Source organism: Semicossyphus pulcher, unplaced genomic scaffold (assembly GCF_022749685.1).
Source record: "Semicossyphus pulcher isolate SPU_LCO1_2020_fin unplaced genomic scaffold, fSemPul1.0.p SCAF_14, whole genome shotgun sequence".
NCBI lineage: Eukaryota > Metazoa > Chordata > Actinopteri > Labriformes > Labridae > Semicossyphus > Semicossyphus pulcher.
This window is the reverse complement of record NW_027211648.1, coordinates 18,669,878-18,691,538: the sequence shown is the minus strand read 5'-3', so window position 1 is coordinate 18,691,538 and position 21,661 is coordinate 18,669,878. Positions and strand designations below refer to the sequence as shown.

Here is a 21,661-nt window from a genome sequence, read left to right as displayed (position 1 = left end):
GACCTTTATTTACAAGGAACAAGAAAATGAAAGTGCAGAAATATTGAAATTAACAGCCTTCCTTAGACTGCATAACGTCCTGTTTTCTTCCATTTCTGGTCCATTTTACTGTGTGAAGAAGAACTGTGAAAATCACTGAATAAAAGATCGGTGCACCCAAACTACAAGAAAAGCATTTTCTCACCTGTCTTTAGCCGTGTAGAAGCCGTTTGAAGCTTTTGGCAGGACGTGAGATATTCATGTGTCATATTTCTGCCTCCACCTCCATACAATGGAAGTCAAAGGAGTTTTATCTCTATGTTCACAAACTATTTCTATTTTTATATCTGAATATTTATTTTAAAAAATACATCAGAAACAGTCTGTTGGTCGAGCCGCAGAACACAAGGGAAAACTGTTCATGTGACATGTGTGAAGGCATTTCAGGAGAGACTGATTAGGGCAACTCAACAAAGGTATGCAAAACACTGGTGACATGTGGCCTGATGAATTTTTAAAGTTCATTTTTGCCATGTGAAGTAAAGGCTTTTTAATTCTACAGAAATCCTTGGGTTGTCTTTTGAAGGACAATTGCATTTGACACTTTTTGATTGAGTTTTTCCACATCTTCCCAAGATGAGGTAACCACAGCAAACCTGAGCCACTAAGCACCTATATGTGGCTACATACAGCAGACCCAGCAGCACTTCTAATCCTTTGTCTTCATGAAAAGTGCTTTTGAACAGAGATGTTGGGATATTGTTCATTTCTATCAGTACTAATTCTCTTAGCACCACAAATTGAAAACCTTTCACTTCCTTTGACTTGGGGGCGGCTGCAGAAATATCCCACACAGATAACTCACATGTAATAAAAACACAATTTAAGCTATAAAATATATTTTCTTTTTATATGTGTGAACTCTTTGATATCAGTGTTAAACGTTTTTTTTCTGGCCTTTAAATCTAGAGTTCTGATTCAGGGTAGCTTCAGATCGACAGGTTCACCTTTAGTCAAGTTACTTGCTTTGTTTTTTTGTCATCTTATTTGCAATGCATATCTGTCGGGGTGTGTCGTAGGATAGTCAGCGCCTATGCACTAAACTGCATCTCAGTGTATATGGTAGATACAGCTGGAAGGATAGTCAATGGTTAAGGCCATGGTGCACATGCAGATAGGGGATTTATTTCAGTTATAGCGTCAAACTGTAAACGGACAAAATGAATAAGAAAAGACACTTTCTGGAGCCTCCGGAGGTCAAAGACTTCCTGGTCAAAGGAGAAAGATTCACCAAGTGGTCGGAGGTGAGTGAATACTTTTAGAAAATCAGAGAAATCAGAGATCTGTTCCAGGAAATATGGCACATGTGCAGATCAAATCTGTTCAGCTCAAACAGTGATATTTATTCTACTTGCCTGACAGTTCAGCAGCTCATCTGATAGTACCTTTAATGACTGATGTTGATGTTAAGCAGCTTGTTTTACAAGTTTAAAATGTCTTAAATGTTCCTTTGTCTCCATCAAGGACTCCACAAAGACTCATCCTGTCACCATGAAGATGGATCCCAAAGGTTTTTATGTCTACTGGATCAACCAGAGCAAGGTAATCAATATCCAGAGTATCAATATGTCATAGATGTGAGGAGGTGTTGACTCCAGTTCAGCGGCTCATAGAAGTGAAACAGCTTTTTTTTGCATCAGACAAACACAACCTGACAGTATATCAAACAGAGGTAGTTGTGTTTCAGTGACTCACATCCAGAGTGTGTGTAGAGTGCATGAGCTGCCAAATCTGTGGGTTAGCTGAGAGCTTGTGGAGATTATCGATCGGTGCTGATGTGGGTTCACCATCCTGCAGCTGAACCGTATGATGCTCTGCGCCGAGAAGATATCATTCTTTGCTTCATCTCGCTCCCTCTCGCTCATTGAGGCACATTCTGGTTTCCAGCTCATCACAAAACCAGTGAAGCCTACATCAAAATAACACATCCTCATGTGTCTGGGCTCAATCAATCCTAAAAGTGTTGGTGTGAATTTTAAGATGAAAAAGCATCGCTGCAGTTTCCTACGTTGATGTTCTGAGACATTGCAGTCAAAGCTTCCTCGCACAAGCAGAGTAGATCTCGTAGTTTTCGCTCTTTGCCAAAGGATGGCTTGTATCTGATCCATATTTGGACGGGCGCCTACATGTTGAAATCAGTACTACAGATGAATCTGTGCTTCTTGTTTCTAGGAGACAACGTTCCTGGATGTTGCTACAATCAGAGACACCAGAACAGGAAAATATGCAAAACTTCCAAAAGTGAGTAAAGAATCATTATTTAAGGTAATAATCTGCTTTCTGATCAAATTAAGTCAAACTGATTTGTTTGTTATGAATCTTGGCATGCAAATGCTCTTAGTCTGCCCATTAGAATGATAGGCTTATTTGCATTGCAAAAAGGCCAGTGGACACATGTACCCGGGCTTCTCCCCAACTACAGAAACACACAAACACAAACAAACACACTCGCCGTACCACACACTAAGTCATGATCTAAGATTTCTATGAGCGAGCTTGTGTGTTTGTTTTCTTTGAGTCTGACTGCTGCAGCTCCTCTCCGCTTCCTCGCCGGCCTCTGCAGGGAGTTGCAGTATGCAGCCGCCGTCATCCCTCGCTGTGGGTTCAGAGGTGAAATCTGAAATCTGTTCCCCTCAGGGAGAGCACAGCGCTCCGTATCGTCCCAGCTGGGGTGCTGTTGGAATCGCTTCCTCCTTTCTGGCCTCTGAGGAGTTTTGGGAAAGCAGCTCTGCTGCTGACATTATGTTTGCACCTCTGAAAGGAGCACAGAAGTGATTGGTTGTAGAGTAGCCGATACAGGAAGCGGGTACCTAAAACACTGGTGTTCAGGATGCAGTTTGTGTGTGTGTGCATATGTTTGCATATCTTGGTCAGCCAATTTGCATGTGTTGAACAAGTGCTGCAGACTTGATTTTACTTCTTCAAGCAGGCAGAGAAAGAACTGTGTGCAACACAGCTTTAGGTCCTTCTATTCCAGGAATAAGTGGCAGCAGAGTTAAAAGCTTTTTTCCGTATTCTGTTCTAAAGCGTAGGATCTGTAGAATATTGTGAAAGTACAGGCCATACTGATTTAGGTTTCTGCCTTTATGTTAACAGTAAAGGAGGGTCCAGCCCAAGGACAGATTTATGTATGCAAAGGCAAATGCGAAGAATTCTGTGTGCATACAGAGATGGCCACTTTGCCACCGCAGAGCCTGTACAGTGATGAAAGATATTGCAACAGTTAGTAATAGAGCGTAAAGCACAATGGTATACAGTATGCAGCTTCTTTAGGCCCTGGTCAAGTGAATTCATGAAGAGCAGATCAAAGTGGTGCAATAAAGGTAGAAAAGAAAAGTGTTTCCTCATCTGAAGGGAAAAGGGGAACTTGATTAAGTATCAGTTATAAATGGCAGCATATTCATTAAGATAATTGTCTGTCTATGAAACATATTGTCTCTATTTTTCAGCACCCTAAAGTTCGTAACGTGTTCAACCTGGACTTCCCGGACAGCAACCATCTCGCCAAAACTCTGACCATCGTCTCGGGTCCAGACACCGTTAATCTGACCTATCACAACTTCTTTGCCTCCAAGGAGAAAGTGACGCAGGTAATAATCCACCGTATACACCGACTACACTGTGTTATTGTTGTGTCCTTCCCCGTATTTTTCTGCCGCTCATCCCCACCCAGCCACAGCCGTTACGCAAAGAGCCTCCCCTCCCCAATAAGGCGCCCTCTCTCTGCCTTTTAGTCCTTATTAGACTTTATGACTCCAATATCCGGATTTAATTAGCAGTAATGAAATCACAACTGTGCTTTGTTCAAATGCAACTGTGCACTACTCTCATTTCCTGAGGTGCTTTTATATCAATGCCCTCTAGTGGTGGCTTTGTGTCCATTTAAAATCCTTTGTAATGCTGTTTAAAGACATTTAAAGCCCAATCTGTGTAATAAGTAATTTGTGTTTTACGTTAGAACTGGGCCAATGACATCCTTGCAATTGCCTACAACGCTGCAAGAAGCAACGCGTGCAGATACGTCTTCCTGGACAAAATGTAAGTGGTCTGACATCAGGACTATTATAATGTAATTTTCTATGTTAATTTATATGCTTATATACATGTATGATTTGTCTTTGATTGTAGATACGTCCGCCTCTCTCTGCACACCAACAAGGACGGCAAGATCCCAGTGAAACAGTAGGTTACAGTGTAGCCATGTGAAGGTGTAGGGTGGTTAGTGTACAGTAGATATTTGCTTCCCAATGTTTGTCTTGTGTGTTTTTCTCAGTATTTACAAGATGTTCCCTGCGGATAAGAAGAGGGTGGAAAGTGCCTTAGCTTCAGCACACCTCCCTAAAGGAAAGGTTTGAAAATATCGACCTTTTGTGGGTTGCTTGTCTACTCTGAGTCCATCTATCGTACTGTAGTATTTCTGAACTATCTCCTTAATGTTTGTTGTGAGTCTTCATTGTTATTTCAGTGCATATTAAGGTTCCCAGACTCCTGACATAGATGTTTTTGCATTGCAGTACGACTCCATCAAGCCTGATGTCTTCACTGAGGCTGCATTCAAGACCTTCCTGTCGAATCTCTGCCCTCGGCCTGAGATTTACGAGATCTTCACTTCTTAGTGAGTCGGCCTTTCCTTTGCTGCTCTGATTATCTTCAAATAAAGCTGAATTATCCTCCAACATTATATATCCTGAGGTTTTTATTTTTTGTTAGCCCTTTCATCTTGCATCCAAATTCGCTCAATTGATGTTGCATATAGTGTGAGGCCAGAAACACATGTTGGTTTCATGGCCCGGACTCAGGTGGCATGCAGCAAGGCCGTGAGAGGCAGGAGTAACATCGCATGCAGCTTTGATTTGTTTGTCATGAATCTCTGTGCTGCTCCAGCTCCAACAAACCCACCATGACGAAGGAGAACTTCACAAAGTTCCTCAACGAGAAGCAGCGGGACTCTCGGCTCAACGAGGAGCTGTTCCCACGCCTGCGGCAGGACCAGATCAAGGCTCTGATGGACAAATATGAACCCCTCTCCGCTAACTCAAACAGAAGTGAGACTCATTAATGAAAGGTTTGTTAAATGGACTTAAGAGGTGGATAATGATTTGGTACTTCTTTTTCAGATCTGATTTCCCCAGAAGGTCTCTTATTCTTCCTGATGGGGCCGGAGACGTCAGTTGTCATGCAGGACAGGCTGGCTAAGAGTCAGGACATGACCCAACCCATCCCCCACTACTTCATCAAGTCCTCCCACAACACATACCTGACAGGTCTCATACAGCACTTTGATTTTTACTCATCAGTTCTCAAACCTGATCATAATATTTCTAAACCTCTTCCCATCTGTCGCCCTGCAGCCGGTCAGTTCTCGGGCGTGTCCTCTCCTGAGATGTACCGCCAGTGTCTGCTGTCTGGCTGCCGCTGTCTGGAGCTGGACTGCTGGAAGGGCAAACCTCCAGATGAAGAGCCCATCATTACCCACGGCTTCACCATGACAACTGAGATCCTCTTCAAGGTGGCTACACAGTGTTAGAAACGTTTAAACATTTTACATTGTGATATTTGTGTTTCTCATTCATACATTAGCCCTCTGCGTCTTGCACAATAGGAACCAGTTAGTACATTTACAAGCACATTTTTTGGATATGATTAAAGAACAAATGGAACAACAACCAAATAGTTGCAGTAGTATATTTGATTTGCTCATCTTGACCTTAGACTGGAAGCAGAGGAGCTCATGTTAGGGACTGTCTCAAAATTACTGACCAAAACGCCAGGAGAGCTTTTCAGATTGTTGTCAATAGATTTATTTTTTTATTCATTTATACTTAGTATGATTATTATTACACAAGTACAACACTTTATCAGTAACTTTTCTGGTCCTCCTCTTGCTTGTACATCCTTTTTATTTTTAGTTAAGACTAAGCTACAGGAACAATTCATGATTTGTATGTTATACATTATATTATTAATTTTGTGGACAGCTTAAAATCAACCTATTCCTATGAGTATACTGTTAATGGCAAAAAGTAAAATATTAAACCCAGAAAATAAGGGTAGAGACAATTTATCACAACTTATGGTGTAAGCTAAGTGTAACACACTTCTCCTGAGTGTTTCCCTGCTTCAGACATAAATATTCAGCCTTTTCTAGTGAAAATCATCTCTAGTTTCCTGTGAACATACTTTGCATTATTTCAATAAATCATCTTCACATATACAAACACCAGAGGTTAATGCTACCAAGAGAGCAGGCATTTGATAGCTTATAAAATCCTCTTACTCATACAGAAGAGCACATTGAAGAACAAAAACGTGTGAAGGCTTAAAAGTACACAGTGACACACAAACACACAGAGGCACACACACACATGTCCTCCTCTCACACTCAACACTTCCATTTAAGGGCAGCCTGAGCTCCACTGTCCCCGGGGCCCAACACAACACTCACTTCAGTTTACTGTCAGCCTCATGTGAGAGGTTTCCAGCTGACTGCAGGGCCTCTGCATGGAGCAAAAGTTCTGCAGCTTGTCGTGTTAACTCTGGGAGAATTGTAATGATTTGCTAAGGCTGTTAGTCTCACGCTTTATTGTGATTTTTTTTTGCTGTTTGTTGCTGTATCCCCTGCTTCTTTTTGGTTTAATCTTAATTTAATTCAAATGAAAGTCTAGCTAAAGGCGAAACAAACATAATTTCACGGCTCTTTCTGATGTGTGACAGGATGTGATTGAGGCCATTGCTGAGAGCGCCTTCAAGACCTCACAGTACCCCATTGTCCTCTCATTCGAGAACCATGTTGACTCGTAAGACCTGGGCTTTTCCATATCTGCATGCCATGTAATATGATTAACACTGTCAACATAGCATAATGTTCTGATGCCATTAAAGCAAAAGAAACTTTGAAGGACCATATAGAGGACGTGCCGGTAATTGAAACTTTTGTTCTGCCAGTAAAGCACACAGTAACAGGTCTGCTCTGTTAAAGGGTGAAACAGCAGGAGAAGATGGCAAATTACTGCAAAACCATATTTGGTGATGCCCTGCTAACAGAGCCGCTGGACAAATACCCTGTGAGTACACTGCTGCAACACAGCTCGCTGACAAAATAATAGAGTTAGATAAAGTTGATATATTGGGGAGTTGTCCAACAAAACACTGATAACTGTAATAACAGATTACATGTGATACTTTGAGACACACCTGACTTTGCAGGCAATAAATATCAGTTTTATTGTTTAATTTTAAGGTTCTTTTTTATCTCAGCTAGACATGACCCTCACAGGCTCCTGTACACACTGAGCTGGTTTATATCAGCAGCCTCTGTCTGTTTATCTCCTCTCAGCTGTGTCCTGTGCGTACATGTGTTTGTGTTCCTGAGCCAAAGAGAGGACATGTTTAACCGTCTCTAATAAAATCAGGAGGAGAAACCAGGATTGTATAAAAACGCTGAGGTCATGACAAAAATTCTCCCAAAACCAAGTACTTAAAAAATATTGACCACCAAGAAATAAGTTTCATTTTAACTTCTGACATGACAAAACCCCCTCTACACCCCTGGGATCATTTCCTGGTTATCACAGAAACGGTAAATCATATTTGATCATTTGAATTATTTACTTATTTAATTCTAATATAAGCTTAATTTTTAATCCTGAACCCCCTTTAATAAGGCTTTTTGGTGTGCGGCTTTGTCTTAATGATACCTGAAAATTTGAGCCCAAAAAATTTAACTGAATTTACTTTAAAAACTGACGTGTTTTATATTATACAGTACAATGTAAAATACTTCTTCTATTATCTACAAAGAGTTTGACATTTTGGGAAATGCACGTTAGTTGAGAGTAATAGGAAAAAATACCACTCAAAGCTCAGCTATCTAAATCGTGCAGTTCGTTAGCAGTTGGTTTGCCTAACTTAAGCTAACAAACTGGGCTATGTTAGGCTAAGCAAGGCTAACCTAGCTAAAACTTACTGCATACAGAGAAAAGTAGCTAGCCTCGCTCTGTTCAATAGTAAAAAATATGCCTTACAGCTTGTAAACTTAATCTGACAAAAACTGGATAAAACAAAAGTATGAAAAGTTATTTTACAGGGATCCTTCTTTATCTGACTATTTTTTGGATGCATGCAGTTAGGCTAGCCAACAGTTAGGCTAACCAACTAGGCTAGGGTTAGGCTGCGGTAGGATAACCTAGCTTAAATTTGTTGCATAAACAGAGAAAAGTAGCTTGCCTGGCTCTGTCCAAAGGTGAAAAATATGCCTTACAGCTTAATTTCATCGGACAAAAACTGGATTACACAAAAGTATGAAAACAACTGACTATGTTTTTTGGATGTGTGCAGTTCCTTTCTGGAATATGTTAAGCAGGGACTCCAGGAAGTCACTTGGTTGACAGAGACATTGTACACATAGCCTGTCAATCTCTGTAATTGAAGTTGTTGTGCTAGGCTGAGCTAAGCATTTGCTGGCTTTAGCTACATATTTTCCATAAATCCCCAAACTTTTCCTGTTGTCAAAAAGGACTTAAACACTATGTCCTCAATGATACAGTTTTTACAGCCCTGAATAATTATTGTTAACCCAAGTTAGTTTAATGTTTCTTCCTATTTATCTTTAAAATCCAGCTGAAGCCGGGCCAGCAGATCCCCAGCCCATCTGAGCTAATGGGAAAGATCCTCATCAAGAACAAGAAGGGCAGCCATGGAAAGCCGACCCAGAATAAAAAAGCCAGCACAGCAGCCCCTGACCAGCCCACAACTACCGCTGCACCCACTCAGGACCCAAACACCACCTCCCAGGATCCTGCCAACCCAGCATCCAGCCCCCAGGAGAACCAAGGTGGATAAATTTGAGCCAAATCAGATAAGGTTTCTAGAACAGGCCTGTTTAGTTATTTTTAAAGATCACTGACACTCTGTTTACATGTTTAACTAGAGGGGGACGCAGCTGTGGAGGACAACGAGGAGACCGAGGAGACAGACGAACAGGACGAGGAGAAAATGAAGACGTCAGATGAGGTAGAGCATTTGGTCGTGATTACAGTTTTATTGCTGTACATCATCATCCGTGTCCAGCCAAAGCTGCTCAAACATCAGTCAACATCCTGTCAATGCTCTACAGGGCACAGCTGGACAAGAAGTCACAGCCTACGAGGCGATGTCATCCATTGTCAACTACATCCAGCCCAACAAATTCATCTCTTTTGACAACGCCAGAAGTATGTCTCCATGAATTTATCTCAAAATAGATTTCACAACATTCACCTTTAGAGAAATCACAGGTAAACAAATCAAAGTCGGCGTGAGTTTTGCAGTTCTTCCTCCCACTTTACTCCTCCTTCACAGAGAAAAACAAGAGCTACGTCATCTCATCGTTTGTGGAGACCAAAGGGGAGGCAATGATTGCCAAGACTGCTGTTGAATTTGTCGAGTATCCTTTAAGAGTGCTGCAGATGGTGTCAAGCTCCAAAATATGGAAATCTGTGCTAGTGAGCTAAATTATATATTGTTTTGTTATGCTGTCATGAGAGTATTATAGATGAAATACAGATATGCAAAATTGTGCTTCTTGAACCGTTTTTTTCTCAGATACAATAAGAGGCAGATGAGCAGGATTTACCCCAAAGGAACAAGAATGGACTCATCCAACTACAACCCTCAGCCGTATTGGAACGCAGGCTGCCAGATGGTGGCGCTAAACTACCAGACGATGGGTAGAAATTCACACACAAAGCACTGAAATCACTCGCTCATAAGACGATGGAACCTCTAGCTGTTTCTTTTTAATCACTTCAGTTTGATGTTTTTACATTTTAAAACCTGAACTTCTGTTTTCCGCCACAGCAGGTCAGTGTTGCACCTCTTTGTGCTGCGCAGGCCTCTTCTCCACCGTGTGCTGAAGAGAGGGGGCATTTCTCATGTGTCTATTTTTCAGATTTCCCCATGCAGCTGAACATGGCTCTATTTGAATTCAACGGCAGAACCGGTTACCTCCTCAAGCACGATGTTCTGCGACGCAGCGACAAGAAGTTTGACCCTTTCTGTGACAGGATTGACACGGTTGTGGCAAGCACACTGACCATAAAGGCAGGTTCAAGGCCTTCTTACCGTATTATTAAGTTTCTATCTATTAATCCGTCACGGTGTCTAGAATCTGTGCAAACTTAATACAAATGAGTTTAATAATGAAATGACTTCCAAACTGAAGGTAAAACATTCATGTTGCATAATTTAGGACTTTATATTGTAGGAAAAACGGTTGAACAAACTGTCCAATATGTGTACAGGTGACAGCTGTTTTTGCTTATTTAATTGAGCAATAAATTAGCCTCAATTTCCTTTGGAAGTCAGTTTCTGTGTAGCCATGTTTGCTTGTTTTTTCCGCTACTTTAGAGTCTTTTATAATTGAAGCTTTCCTGCTGAGACTGATACATGGTTCCCAGTATTCAGAAGGCACTGCATGAGTGAACACCTGAGCTCTATTTATATCCCCTGTGTCCTGAACATGTATCCACACACAACAGGACACATCCATACTGAAAAACACTAAGACACTCATACATGTCATCAAATTGTACTCTCCTCTCTCACTAGATCTATTCGGGCCAGTTTCTGTCGGACAAGAACGTAAAAACCGGAGTGGAGGTGGAGGTGATCGGGTTGCCGGGAGACCCCAAGAAGAAATATCGCACCAAGTGGTCGACTACACCCAACGCCATTAACCCCGTGTGGAACGAGGAGCCTTTTGTTTTTGAGAAGGTGTGACACACATGATCACACACGCATTAAAACATGTGTTGAGGTTAATGTGTTTGTGTGAGCCCAGCCATTATCACCCACAGGTCTTAATATGTTTGTTGTTATGTCGTTCAGATCCTGCTCCCAGAAATGGCCTCTCTAAGAATCGTAGTCCACGAAGAAAACGGTAAATTCTTGGGACACAGAGTCATCCCACTTGATGCCATCCAATCAGGTCAGTGACGCAGAGAAAAAAACATGCTTCATCTCATCTACATAATTTAAACACTGAGTCATCCAAGGCCCCAGAATGTTTTTGAACTTGTTTGAGCCAGTTTCGGTATCAGGGGAGCTGCTGCCTTGTTTTTAATTCACCCGGGTTTGTTTTATGCCCTGTAGGTTTCCATCACATCTGCCTGCGCAGCGAGAGCAACATGCCGCTCACTCTGCCTGCTCTCTTTGTCTACATCGAGGTCAAGGACTACATCCCTGCTGCCTTTGCAGGTGCTTGGATCTTCCCCTTTGTGTTTTTGCAAAAGAAAAATATTCTTCACTTGAATGCAGGGATAAGACTTTTTTTGTACAAAAACTTACACTTCACAATAAGTGAAAGGTGTACGTAGTGTATATATATTCATTATTATATTATTATTGTATTTTATTGTATTTTTGTCTTGCCTTTTTTTTTATCCATCACTTCTACCCTGTCCTTTACTTTAAGCTGTTGTAACAAGTGAATTTTCCCCAATCATATCATATCTTATCTTAGTTTGTAATGTTGGGGCTCAGTAACCTTTAAATTCTATTTGTATGATTCATTTCTGCAATGTGCACTGATTCTTTTGATACTACCCCAGATTTCACAGATGCCTTATTTAACCCTACAAAGGGCACAGAGAAGACCACAAAGACCCCGAAGGAGGTAACAAAAAGCCTCTAAAGCATACTTAACTCAGCCATTATCTTTTAAAATTGAAATATCAGTAATGTCCCTTGCTTTCCCTTAAATCCTTAACAGCACAAATTAACTTCCTGGAAGATAACTGCCCTTGTTAGATTGTGATGTCCCTCTCCTTTTTCTGCCCGCACAGTCATCCTCAGACTACGTTTCTCCCTATGAGTTGCCTCTTGTGGTGCAAACCCCCACAGTCAAAGCTCAGGAATATGAGGCCCAAGCTGCAGGTAATTCATTTTTTGGAGGGGATTTTACAAGATACTGACATTAAATAATACTCCTGTAGAAGGTCTTTAGTGCTCAAATAATATGCTGTATTTAATCTCTGAACTTTCCTCTTTCACTAGAAAAGTCAGAATCCGAACTAACACCAGTAGCTGCTGCAGATGAGCAATCATCCCAGCCTCCACCAGAAGAAAGCGCAGAAGAAGCTAAAGAAGAGTCTGAAAACAAGTCAGACCCTCCTGAACCTGCACAGGAACCTCCTCAAACTTCTGAGGACACCCCAGCCCCAGAGGCAGAAGCTGTTCCTCATCCTGAAGAGCCAGCACCTGAAGAACCAGCACCTGAAAAGCAGGCCCCTGAAGAGCCAGCATCTGAGGAGGCAGCCCCTGAGGAGGAAGCAACCAAAGCACCAGAGGCAGCTCCTGAGAGCAAAGAGGACCCACTGAATGATTCCACAACAGACCCAGAGCCTCCTCCAGAAGATAAACCAGAAACAGAAGCTGCTGTGGAGCCTGCTGTTGCGGTCCTGCCTGCTCCAGTGAGTGCATCGCCCGAGTCAAAGGGATCAAATGAGTCATCTCAGCCGCAGACGAGCAGTGAAGGTAACACTGATGTGTTAGTACACTGTAGATTAGGACCCACAAAATACAGGAATTTTTCACAATAAAGCCAGGTGTGTTTTTGCTGCAGAGCCTTCGACTGTGACCACTGAAGAACTGACACAGCACAAGAACTACCTGAAGGTCATCAAGCGCCAGGAGAAAGACATGAAGGAAGCGGAAAAGAAGTATCAGAAAAAAGGAGAGGATCTGATTCAGAAATACTCGGACTCCTTCAAGGCCATAAAGAAGAAAGACTCTGTGAAGAAAAAAGAGTGAGATAAATTGTTCTGTTCTGTTTTTGTTGTCATACAGCTTTTTCCAAATCAGTTTCTTGCTGAAATATTTTAGGAAAAAAATTGGTCAGATATTGTTTGAGGAGGAGAAGTGTGATGTAATAAATTCAGAGTAGTAGTGTCCATCTGTCCGATTGTTTATGTTTAGTCACTCACCAAAAACTGTTCTGTGATTTATACTGCATTTTAATACTGACCCACAATGAGGTTGTTGTTTTGGTCTCATTAATGAGCTTCTATTTAGAAGCATGGGGAATAATCCTCGGCTAATGTGTTCTTGCTGAAGCAGAATATTAAAGGATGAAGGGAACAGCTGAATGAATGTGCTGCAGAGCTTTTTGTGCACAGCCCTTCACACTGAGGACAAAACGTGTTATTCAAAGTCAAATGAGCTTTGTTGTACAGAAATCCCAGTATATGTACTATGTGGTTATACAATAATATCTGTACTCTGAGGGGTTAGGGGCTGTTAGTCGATTATCTGTTTTCTCCTTATGATATTTCATGATGTGTTTCATCCAGGGGAGGGGGAAACGACTCTGACTCCGGTGTGAAGACGGAGCGGGTGCAGGAGCAGAAGGACAAGATGCAGGTGGAGCTGCAGGCTCTGTGGACCGAGCAGTGTGATCAGCTGAAGAAGAAGAAAGAGCAATATGCTACTGAGGTTAGCAAAACACAGGTTTATGTTCAGAACTCCATTGTTTTAAACATAAATTCTGATTTTTTTAGCTTCTTTAAGTTCATTATTAAGGTTGACAGCCAATAGCTTGACTGTTTTGGTTCAGTGTTCAATGAAAAAACTTAAAATACTGAACAGTGCACGACCTGCTTAGCACCAAACAGCCTAATGTTAGCGGCTAGCTGGTAACCATTATGGAGCATTTACGATTTAACCAAACGTTAAAAGGAGACTTACAACAAATTTTGCTCTGCCTGTTGGTTGTGTAAATTATAAGGCAACATGACAAGTGGTAAAACTGTGAATCTTATAGTAGCCATGTATCAAACAACAAAATAAATTAAATGCTCAATTTTTAAAGGAATTGCTTGTAGTGTTGAACCTACAAAGAATTATCAGCCAAAACTGCAGCTAAGCTTCCCAGAGCGTATTGAATTTTATACAGTTACTTCCAACCAAGTAATCTGATTGGATAAGAGGCATTCCATGAGTGCTGATATAGAGTACAACACCACTAGGATGTTTCACTCTGTGTATCACTCCCCTCAGGCAGGTGTCTCAAATACTATTAATTAACATTACAGCAGACTGTGTATGTCTACATTGATCAAGCTGGTACCTCTGAATCACACAGCAGACTCTTATCTCACTGGTTGATGATAAATTAAAACAAACAGATAAATGTACATGATAAAAAACAGCTGATCTGTGGTGACCTGTAGACAGAGTGAAGCAGAATGTTTGGGTTGCTTGGCAACAAAATTCCAGTTTCTGTTAAGTTGTGGAACTAGTTCAGTTGGTGGAGCAAAAAGTAATCTGTTTATTGTTAACTTTGTACTGCTATTTGCTGCTCTGTAACTGTTGTATAAAAGCAATATCACACTCAAGGTGGTGACGTACTGAATATCATCACAGCTGTGATTTTGTCGTAGGCACTAGGATGATGATATTCAGTACAACATCACTCCCTCTCATATCGATATTGCTTAATTAGCTCAGTGTTAGCTGTGGCGATGAGTATGCAGCAGTTTTCGGCAAAAGAAAAGCTACAAAACTCCAACTGTACACTCCCTGTTCAACACCAAACAGACACAGTTGGTGACTAGCTGTTGAGCAAAGGTGAGAATTTAGCAGCTAAAAAGACATTTTAAAGAGACTGCAGGAGTTGGTGGAGACCAAAACAGAGATTAAAGAGAGGGAAACTTGGGTTAATATTTATTATGTAGTAGTCTCACTCTGTTCCTGCTGGATGTAAATAACCAACTGTTTGCTCACAAGTTCATCATGTCAACTTGATTATATGCTTTCTTTCAGCTGAAACCAAACGCATATAGTTTGTAGCCGAAAGATGATACACTTTATTCTGCTATTCGTCCAACACATCAACATAGTCGTTGTTTTTAACATGTAATTCGTACAGTATATGATGATTGAAATTGGCCACTATATAGTTAAATTCTGCTCCATGTCCTCTTGTAACCTGCTCTCATCGCTCCTCACTACTCCAATTATACCCAACACTTAGCTGTCTTTATTTTATCTAACAATTCATCCCAAAAATAGGATCCTTTTCAAACCTCAAGATGAATTTACATCAGTTGTTGCAGCACCTGATTTTACCTCTCTGTGCTGTGTGTGTGGGAACACGGGCGAGCGGCCAGTGCTTTACAGGCTCTATTGATTATACAGCAGACCCAGGTGCTCGGGGGTACTCTTAGCATAAGCTCTAAATCTGCATTAGATGGAGGGGTCAATCAGGTAATTATTCAAGGGTTGTCACCTCACTAAACAGAGTATAGACCGTACTGTACAAGTGCTGCGGAGTGAGCTGAGAGTTAGCATCTCACATGCGGGTCTGACGACAAGTGCGCTCATCAAACTTGAAGCCAAAGTTCATGCAAACAAATAGAGGCTTTAATTACGCACACCATGGACATTATTTAGAGCTACTTGAGTCTCGTTTTCTTGATTAAGCTTGACTGTGATTGTGTCACTTCTTCCTTCTATTGTCACAGAGGCTGGCCAAACTGTTGGAGATGGCTACAGAGAGACACGCCAGTGAACTGAAGACCCTGGAGAGGTGTGAGCGCACATACAACACGTTAGGGACATGCTGTACTCACTAAAAGAAAGACTCAGACTTTGCTGGGTCCGTCCAATCTGTGCCTGAGATTTCGGCGTAACACTGTGTGTGTGTTTGTGTGTGTGTGTGTGTGTGTGTGTGTGTGTGTGTGTGTGTTTGTCATCTGAGGTGAAACATTTGACATTTTGAAAAGAAAATACCTAAAAAAAAGAATGATTCACATCAATGTGTGGGTCTTTCGTTGTCCCGGCTTGGATTATAGTGTTCCAAATGTGTGTGTGAGTGTTATCCCCAGTCCCCAGCTGGCAGATGGTTAACTCAGGACAACCATTATCCAACAGGTGTTTAAACAGCAGCAGGCAAGCGAAGGCAGCTTTGGTCATCTACCTGTCCACACAGACACAATAACATCGCATTTAAGCCTCTTTTCACCGTAAAGAAAAGGTCACATCAGAGACACATCGCCCTGCAACTCTTGTTTAAAGGAAAGGGGTTGTTTACGGGCTCGCTTTCAGATTTTCAATCAAGCAGTCCTGAATTTCTGTCTCTTGTCTTGTTTTCCAGTGAATCCAAAGAAAATAAGAAGAAATCGCTCTCAAAATGTTCACCCTCGGAGAAAGCAAAGTTAGTTCACAGCGTGACCTTGCCTTCACTTACTTTGTGTGTTTCCATTCATTGCTGTTCCTCTCTCAGAGTTACAGCTTCTTGTTTGAATTGATAAGAAATGTGAGAAGAGGAGTGATGAGTCGCTCTTTAGCTTCTTAAACCTCTGTCACATGGCACTGCACATTTAGCCTGGCTACATCTGGTGTATTTTTACCGTTATGTACAAGAGGTCTAATTGAAATTTGTACTTATCTTCTCTTAGGCTGAAAAAGTCGATGAGCACAGAGCTGCTGGATGAGACCAGTCAGTCTGACTGTGCTGTAAGTAAACTGTTAAACTTGTTAAAAGAAGTTAAAGTTAGAGACATTTTGGGCTTTTGCTTACAGTTTAGGTGGTGGTTTAACATTCTGGTAAATTAGCATTACATAATAAGATTGATACAACTCTTAACGTCTGTATAGAAAGTAGGAATCTTGAGCTAAAAGCTGGTTAGCTTAGCTTAGCTTAGCATAGAGAATGGAACAAAGTGCAAACACCTAACTCAGAACTCACTTAGTGTAATACAATTAGCATCTCTTAAGTTGTTATTAAGGTTGTTGTTTGTTGGCTTTAGGTCTTTATGCTAAGCTACGCTAACCAGCTGTAGCGTCGTCTTTAATTGACATACATGAGTGTGGTATCCATCTTCTTGTCTCAATTTTGGCAAAAAGGCAAATACACATTGCTCCAAAAATTTCAAACTATTCATTTAAATGTATATCAATTCTCAGAAAAGCACCACCTAATTTTAACTGATGTCTGAAGCTGCATGCTGTAATGCATGTGCCAACAACATTTATGTCTCAGATAACACAAAACATCCACTTTTGTTCAACACATCGTATTCAACTGTGTAACTATGGTTACAAAGAGGCAGCAAGTGTCTTGAGATGAAAGAAAAAAAAATCAGACAAGCGCTTTCCTTTCATACTTCTGCACACATGTTTACACACACCCACGTGCTGATCACAGACTCAAACACTAACACGTGAGCACACATACCCTTTCACCCCCAAACCTCCCACTCACACACGCACACACACACACACATACACACGCTTTTACCCCGTGAGTAAAGTGCAGCGGGCCCTGACCATACGCCAGGCCTGTCCATTACTCAGAAGCTGTTTACAGGGAGCAGGCTAATTCATGTGCAGTCGATGACTCACTGAGCACTCATCAAGATTCAGACCAGTTGTATCTGGGTTAAAGACCCCACCATTTCCCTCCCTCTCTGCTCCTCTCCCATCGACTCCGTCTGGATGGCAACAAACCCCGCTCATCCCTCTGCACATTAGGGTCGCACTGCAGCTCATTTTGATCTACTTAATCAGCATTTCCCATTAATTACTGCAACTATTTATACCACACTCACCTTTTTAATCAGGCACAGCCGCGGTATTGAATGGCCAAGTGCTATAAGGGCTGTGTAATCAAATTGGACAAGTAGAACCTGTTGTGACTTCAAATGTATTGATTCTCCTGCTCAGGTTGCATCCCACGGGTGCATTGTTCTCACACACATACACTCACAGCGAGGAACATGAGCAGATGAACCGCTTATAGACATGCAAACAGTCTTTATCTCTCACTTGATACCACATGCACACACAGGAACACACACACACGCAGCTGGAACCACAGATCGATCGTGTTTTTCAGCAGTAACATGTTTGTTGTGTTCTTACAGTCTTCAGATTACAGCCCGCAGCAAGAGGCTCTGATGAAGAAGCAGGCTGTTACACTGGAGGAAATAAAGACCCTGACCAATCAGGTACGTACATGCGACACCAGGATTCATTACAAAACTAAAACAAAACTCAAACCACAACTAAAGTAGGAATCCATATTCCAGAATAGCTTTCTAACTATGTAATTTGGGTTCTTATTCACATAATAGTAAGCATCTAAAAAGTATTAGAAATAAGCTTAAGTTTCTGTAAACTGTAAATTGAATTTGGCATGGTGCTGCTCAGGTAGGGGAGACTGGGGACGGTTGTAACACTTTTTGTCTCAGAGTTATGGGTGCATAACTCGCAGGATCTTTGTGTTAGAGCTCTCAAATTTTGACACAAAGTACCCTTATTTGTCTACTAAGATTAGCAATGGATCCAACTTCTCCAACTATATCACAGAATTCATTAATTGATGTTAAATACAAGGATTTCCATTGTTACAACCTACCCCACTACCGGGGTAAGTTGTAACACAACCTGGGGTAAGAATTGAAGCAATAGAATTGAAGAATTACAAATTGAGCCCACACCAGAAAATATACATAAAAATAAGTTTATTGCACGTGTGTGAACTCAGTTCAGCTTCAAAACAGTTTTAGAATGTTGCAGGGAAAATTGCAGCAGTGTGAACTGGTTAGTTGCAGAGCATCTGAAGCCGTTGAGTTGCAAAAGATTTGACTTGTCAAATCTTCAAATGCAGTTTTAGAACTGAATGATGTAGCTATTTCACTTTCACAAGCCAATCAGGAAACAGCATAAATTGGCATAGGCACCCTGTCTGTGGCGCTGCAGTAGTCAAAGACGTTTTTTCTCTTTCCAAACTCTCTTCGACGTTTGTTAATCAATGTCACAGCTAACATTGTGAGCATGTCACCGTCACTGTCATCCACTTCTTTTTATAACGATAACAGAAATCCAGCTAGATAATTAATGTAACCTGGGTCTAATTCTAACGTTATATAATATTAACCATAGACTGTATAAAAAGATGGACGATATGACAGCTCCCTAATAGTGAGGCTAAAGCATTTCGGGCGCCCCCTGCTGACTGGCTGCAGTATTGGTCATAAAGCCCGCTTCCTCCATGTTAATAGGTGGGACATGGGTCAAACTATAAAATCAAAATACACACCAGATACATTTTTCTCAAACATGGTTTCTGTCATTATAGTTAATTCTTATCATGCCGATTCACGTCTAGGTGTTCATTTTTCTGACAAGTTCATTTTTTATTAGTTATTTGATGCTTTAAAAGGATGATTGACAGCTCTGCAGCCAGTCAGTTCCGGATTAGCAGAGTGGAGGATGATCCTCGAGAGGAAACGTAACTAAAACAATCACTACAGTCATTGAAGTTTCCATACCTGTGAACATTAACCTCAGACCAACACAGAGAAGCTATCTCGTGTTAAACACGCCGGTGTGCGGGATCTTTGCTGTTTTTTCGGTAAGTTAAGTGTGTGTTTTAGTTAGCGGAAGTGGCTACGGCCACTTCACCCGCCGATCTCTACTGCGCAGTCTCTGGCTCCATATGACGTCACCATCGCATTTTGTCCCTTTTTATCTCAATGAAAGTGACTCACCTCCTAAATGATTGGTGTTTCCTCATAATATGATTAATAGATGATAACTACAGAAGCCTGTGCTGTAACACATTCATATTCCCAAATCTACAACCCAAAATTAGGCCAACAACAAGTGCCTGTTTTTCAAATTCATTGTCGATCGTGGCCATCTGTCAGTTCAGTGCTAATACGTAATAATGAAGAGTGACACATCGAGTAAGAAGGAACCGCCACGCTCGCACCGCTGTAAATGATGTCAGAGCTCTTCTGTGACAATGCTCAGCTTTGAATCGCTGAAGTCTTGGCGGTTGATATTGAGAAAAGAGGTGTTAGATGGATTAGACATTGACGCTTGAATGCCAGTTGGATGATGTGTTTTATGTCTCACCAGTAGTATTAGCTTACAAATAGAGTGTTTGATAGTGAGGGAAGCAGTGGGAGGATGATTGAGGGACAAATGAGGACAACTTATTCCTCTAAGCATGCGAGCTAGCCTTTCCTAAATGTAGTTAACATCATTGATTGGGCCATTTTCCTTAAAACAGGCACATTGGCACAATATTAAATACCCTGAACATCACTTAAATCAATCCATGCCACTGGGTTCGAGCCAGTTCCCCTGCAATGATCTCTACTTGTACTGGTGCCAAAACACAAATCCATCTCTAAAGATTATGATAAAGCACCGGGCGGAGAAAAGACACGCCAATGTGTCTTTTCGACAAGCCTGTAACCTCTAACTAACCTTTGACCCACGTGTCTGCAGCTCAATCAGGAGGCCCTGAAGGAGCATGCTCAGAAAATAAGGTCCCTGCCAGCTGAGGCGAGGGAGGCTGTTAACGTCTGTGTCGGGGGCCACTTTCCCGAATTGGTCGACCAGGCCGGAGGCAAGAAGGTGGAGGGAGTGGGCTTCTACGGAGATGTCTTCCTGGGTTAAATTCGAGACCCTTCAGTGTAACCTTTCCTAACTTTTTCCACTCGTACATCTTCTGTTACATTACCTACAGTCTGAACATAACTATAGGACAGTAGAGGATTATTCAGTGAGGGAAACTCTGTGTGAAATTTCAATTTAGAGGTGCTATTCATAGAGTTTTTGAAGGTAGTTTTAAGCCATAATAATGTTTTCATTGATGTCCTCTAGACTTAAAGTTTCATGATTTGGAAATTATTTCCTTTGTCCATTTTACCCGTCCTTTCTGTTCCTGTTCACCAATGATAAAGCCCCCAGTACAGGGACAAATATCTTCCAGATAAAAGCCCATCACTGAAAGCTTCAGCTTGGTACTCACCGTCTCCTCTCTGCTCTCTTAATGAGTGCAGGATGATGGGAATAAATGTAGCAAGAAAAATGTAGCGGCAAATGTGAGTTATCAGAGTCTGCAAGCTGAATCCAGACAATGACTCCATCTGTTACACCTCATTGCATGGTGAGTGATGCTCCATGAAGCCAGAACAAAGCAGTCACTCTGAGATTTAATGCCGTCGTGTGTGTTGTGGTTGCAAAGGAAGACGGGTAAAATGTCTCAATACCTCGACAAATGTCCTGTGGAGCTGCATCGACACTCCGTCTGCAATAAGAAGTTTTGTTCTTTTGTCTTGTGATAGGTCTTAATAAACTGCTATTTGCACTTTACAAATGTGTTTTCTCACTTTATTTTCCCAGATCAATATGATTATGTTACCATTCCACTTTATAGTCTGGACTTGATCATAGAGCTCTCATATTTATCTCTGGTAGCACACTATCCTTGCCGTTGTGTATCATGCATTTTGCTTTATTGGCTACTATAGGACTCGAGATGACGACACAGAGGTGAACAGAATGATCAGAAATAGGAATAGGTTTTGAATAGAAGAGGTTTCGAGTTTAATTTTAAAAGTAGAGACAGTTGTGATGGGCCTCGGGTCAACAGGTAGAACTGTTAGGAAATGCCTGAAGGGGTGCACAGTGGATGTTTGGACGTCTGTGTGGGGTTTACATGTTCTCCCAGCTTGCATGTGCGGGTTCCCTCCAGGTACTCCATGACCAAAGACATGCTCGTTAGATTAACTGGTGACTCTCACATTGCTTGTGAATGTGCACGTGATTGTCTGTCTTTATGTGT

General features: G+C 41.5%; 1 protein-coding gene across 1 annotated transcript; it reads left to right on the top strand.

The window, feature by feature from the left end:
• The first annotated feature begins 1,199 nt into the window (after positions 1-1,199).
• Positions 1,200-20,831, top strand: plcb2 (phospholipase C, beta 2). The gene is made up of 32 exons (XM_069661622.1): positions 1,200-1,283; positions 1,504-1,581; positions 2,212-2,280; positions 3,489-3,629; positions 3,998-4,077; positions 4,168-4,221; positions 4,313-4,388; positions 4,554-4,654; positions 4,924-5,084; positions 5,157-5,303; positions 5,391-5,548; positions 6,754-6,836; positions 7,019-7,103; positions 8,659-8,872; positions 8,969-9,051; positions 9,155-9,251; positions 9,379-9,463; positions 9,622-9,746; positions 9,968-10,119; positions 10,627-10,791; positions 10,906-11,005; positions 11,170-11,274; positions 11,628-11,692; positions 11,862-11,952; positions 12,073-12,552; positions 12,641-12,824; positions 13,368-13,509; positions 15,540-15,604; positions 16,172-16,231; positions 16,476-16,533; positions 17,943-18,026; positions 20,320-20,831. Exons 1-32 carry the CDS (start codon positions 1,200-1,202, stop codon positions 20,488-20,490), a joined length of 3,843 nt encoding a protein of 1,280 aa, XP_069517723.1. The 3' UTR covers positions 20,491-20,831.
• Positions 20,832-21,661: the final 830 nt, after the last annotated feature.

Coding starts and splice junctions, on each gene's coding strand:
- plcb2 (XM_069661622.1), top strand. CDS start 1,200: ATGAATAAGAAAAGACACTTTCTGGAGCCTCCGGAGGTCAAAGACTTC. Junction 12,825..13,367: donor GACTCTGTGAAGAAAAAAGA/GTGAGATAAATT, acceptor TGTTTCATCCAG/GGGAGGGGGAAACGACTCTG. Junction 18,027..20,319: donor TAAAGACCCTGACCAATCAG/GTACGTACATGC, acceptor ACGTGTCTGCAG/CTCAATCAGGAGGCCCTGAA.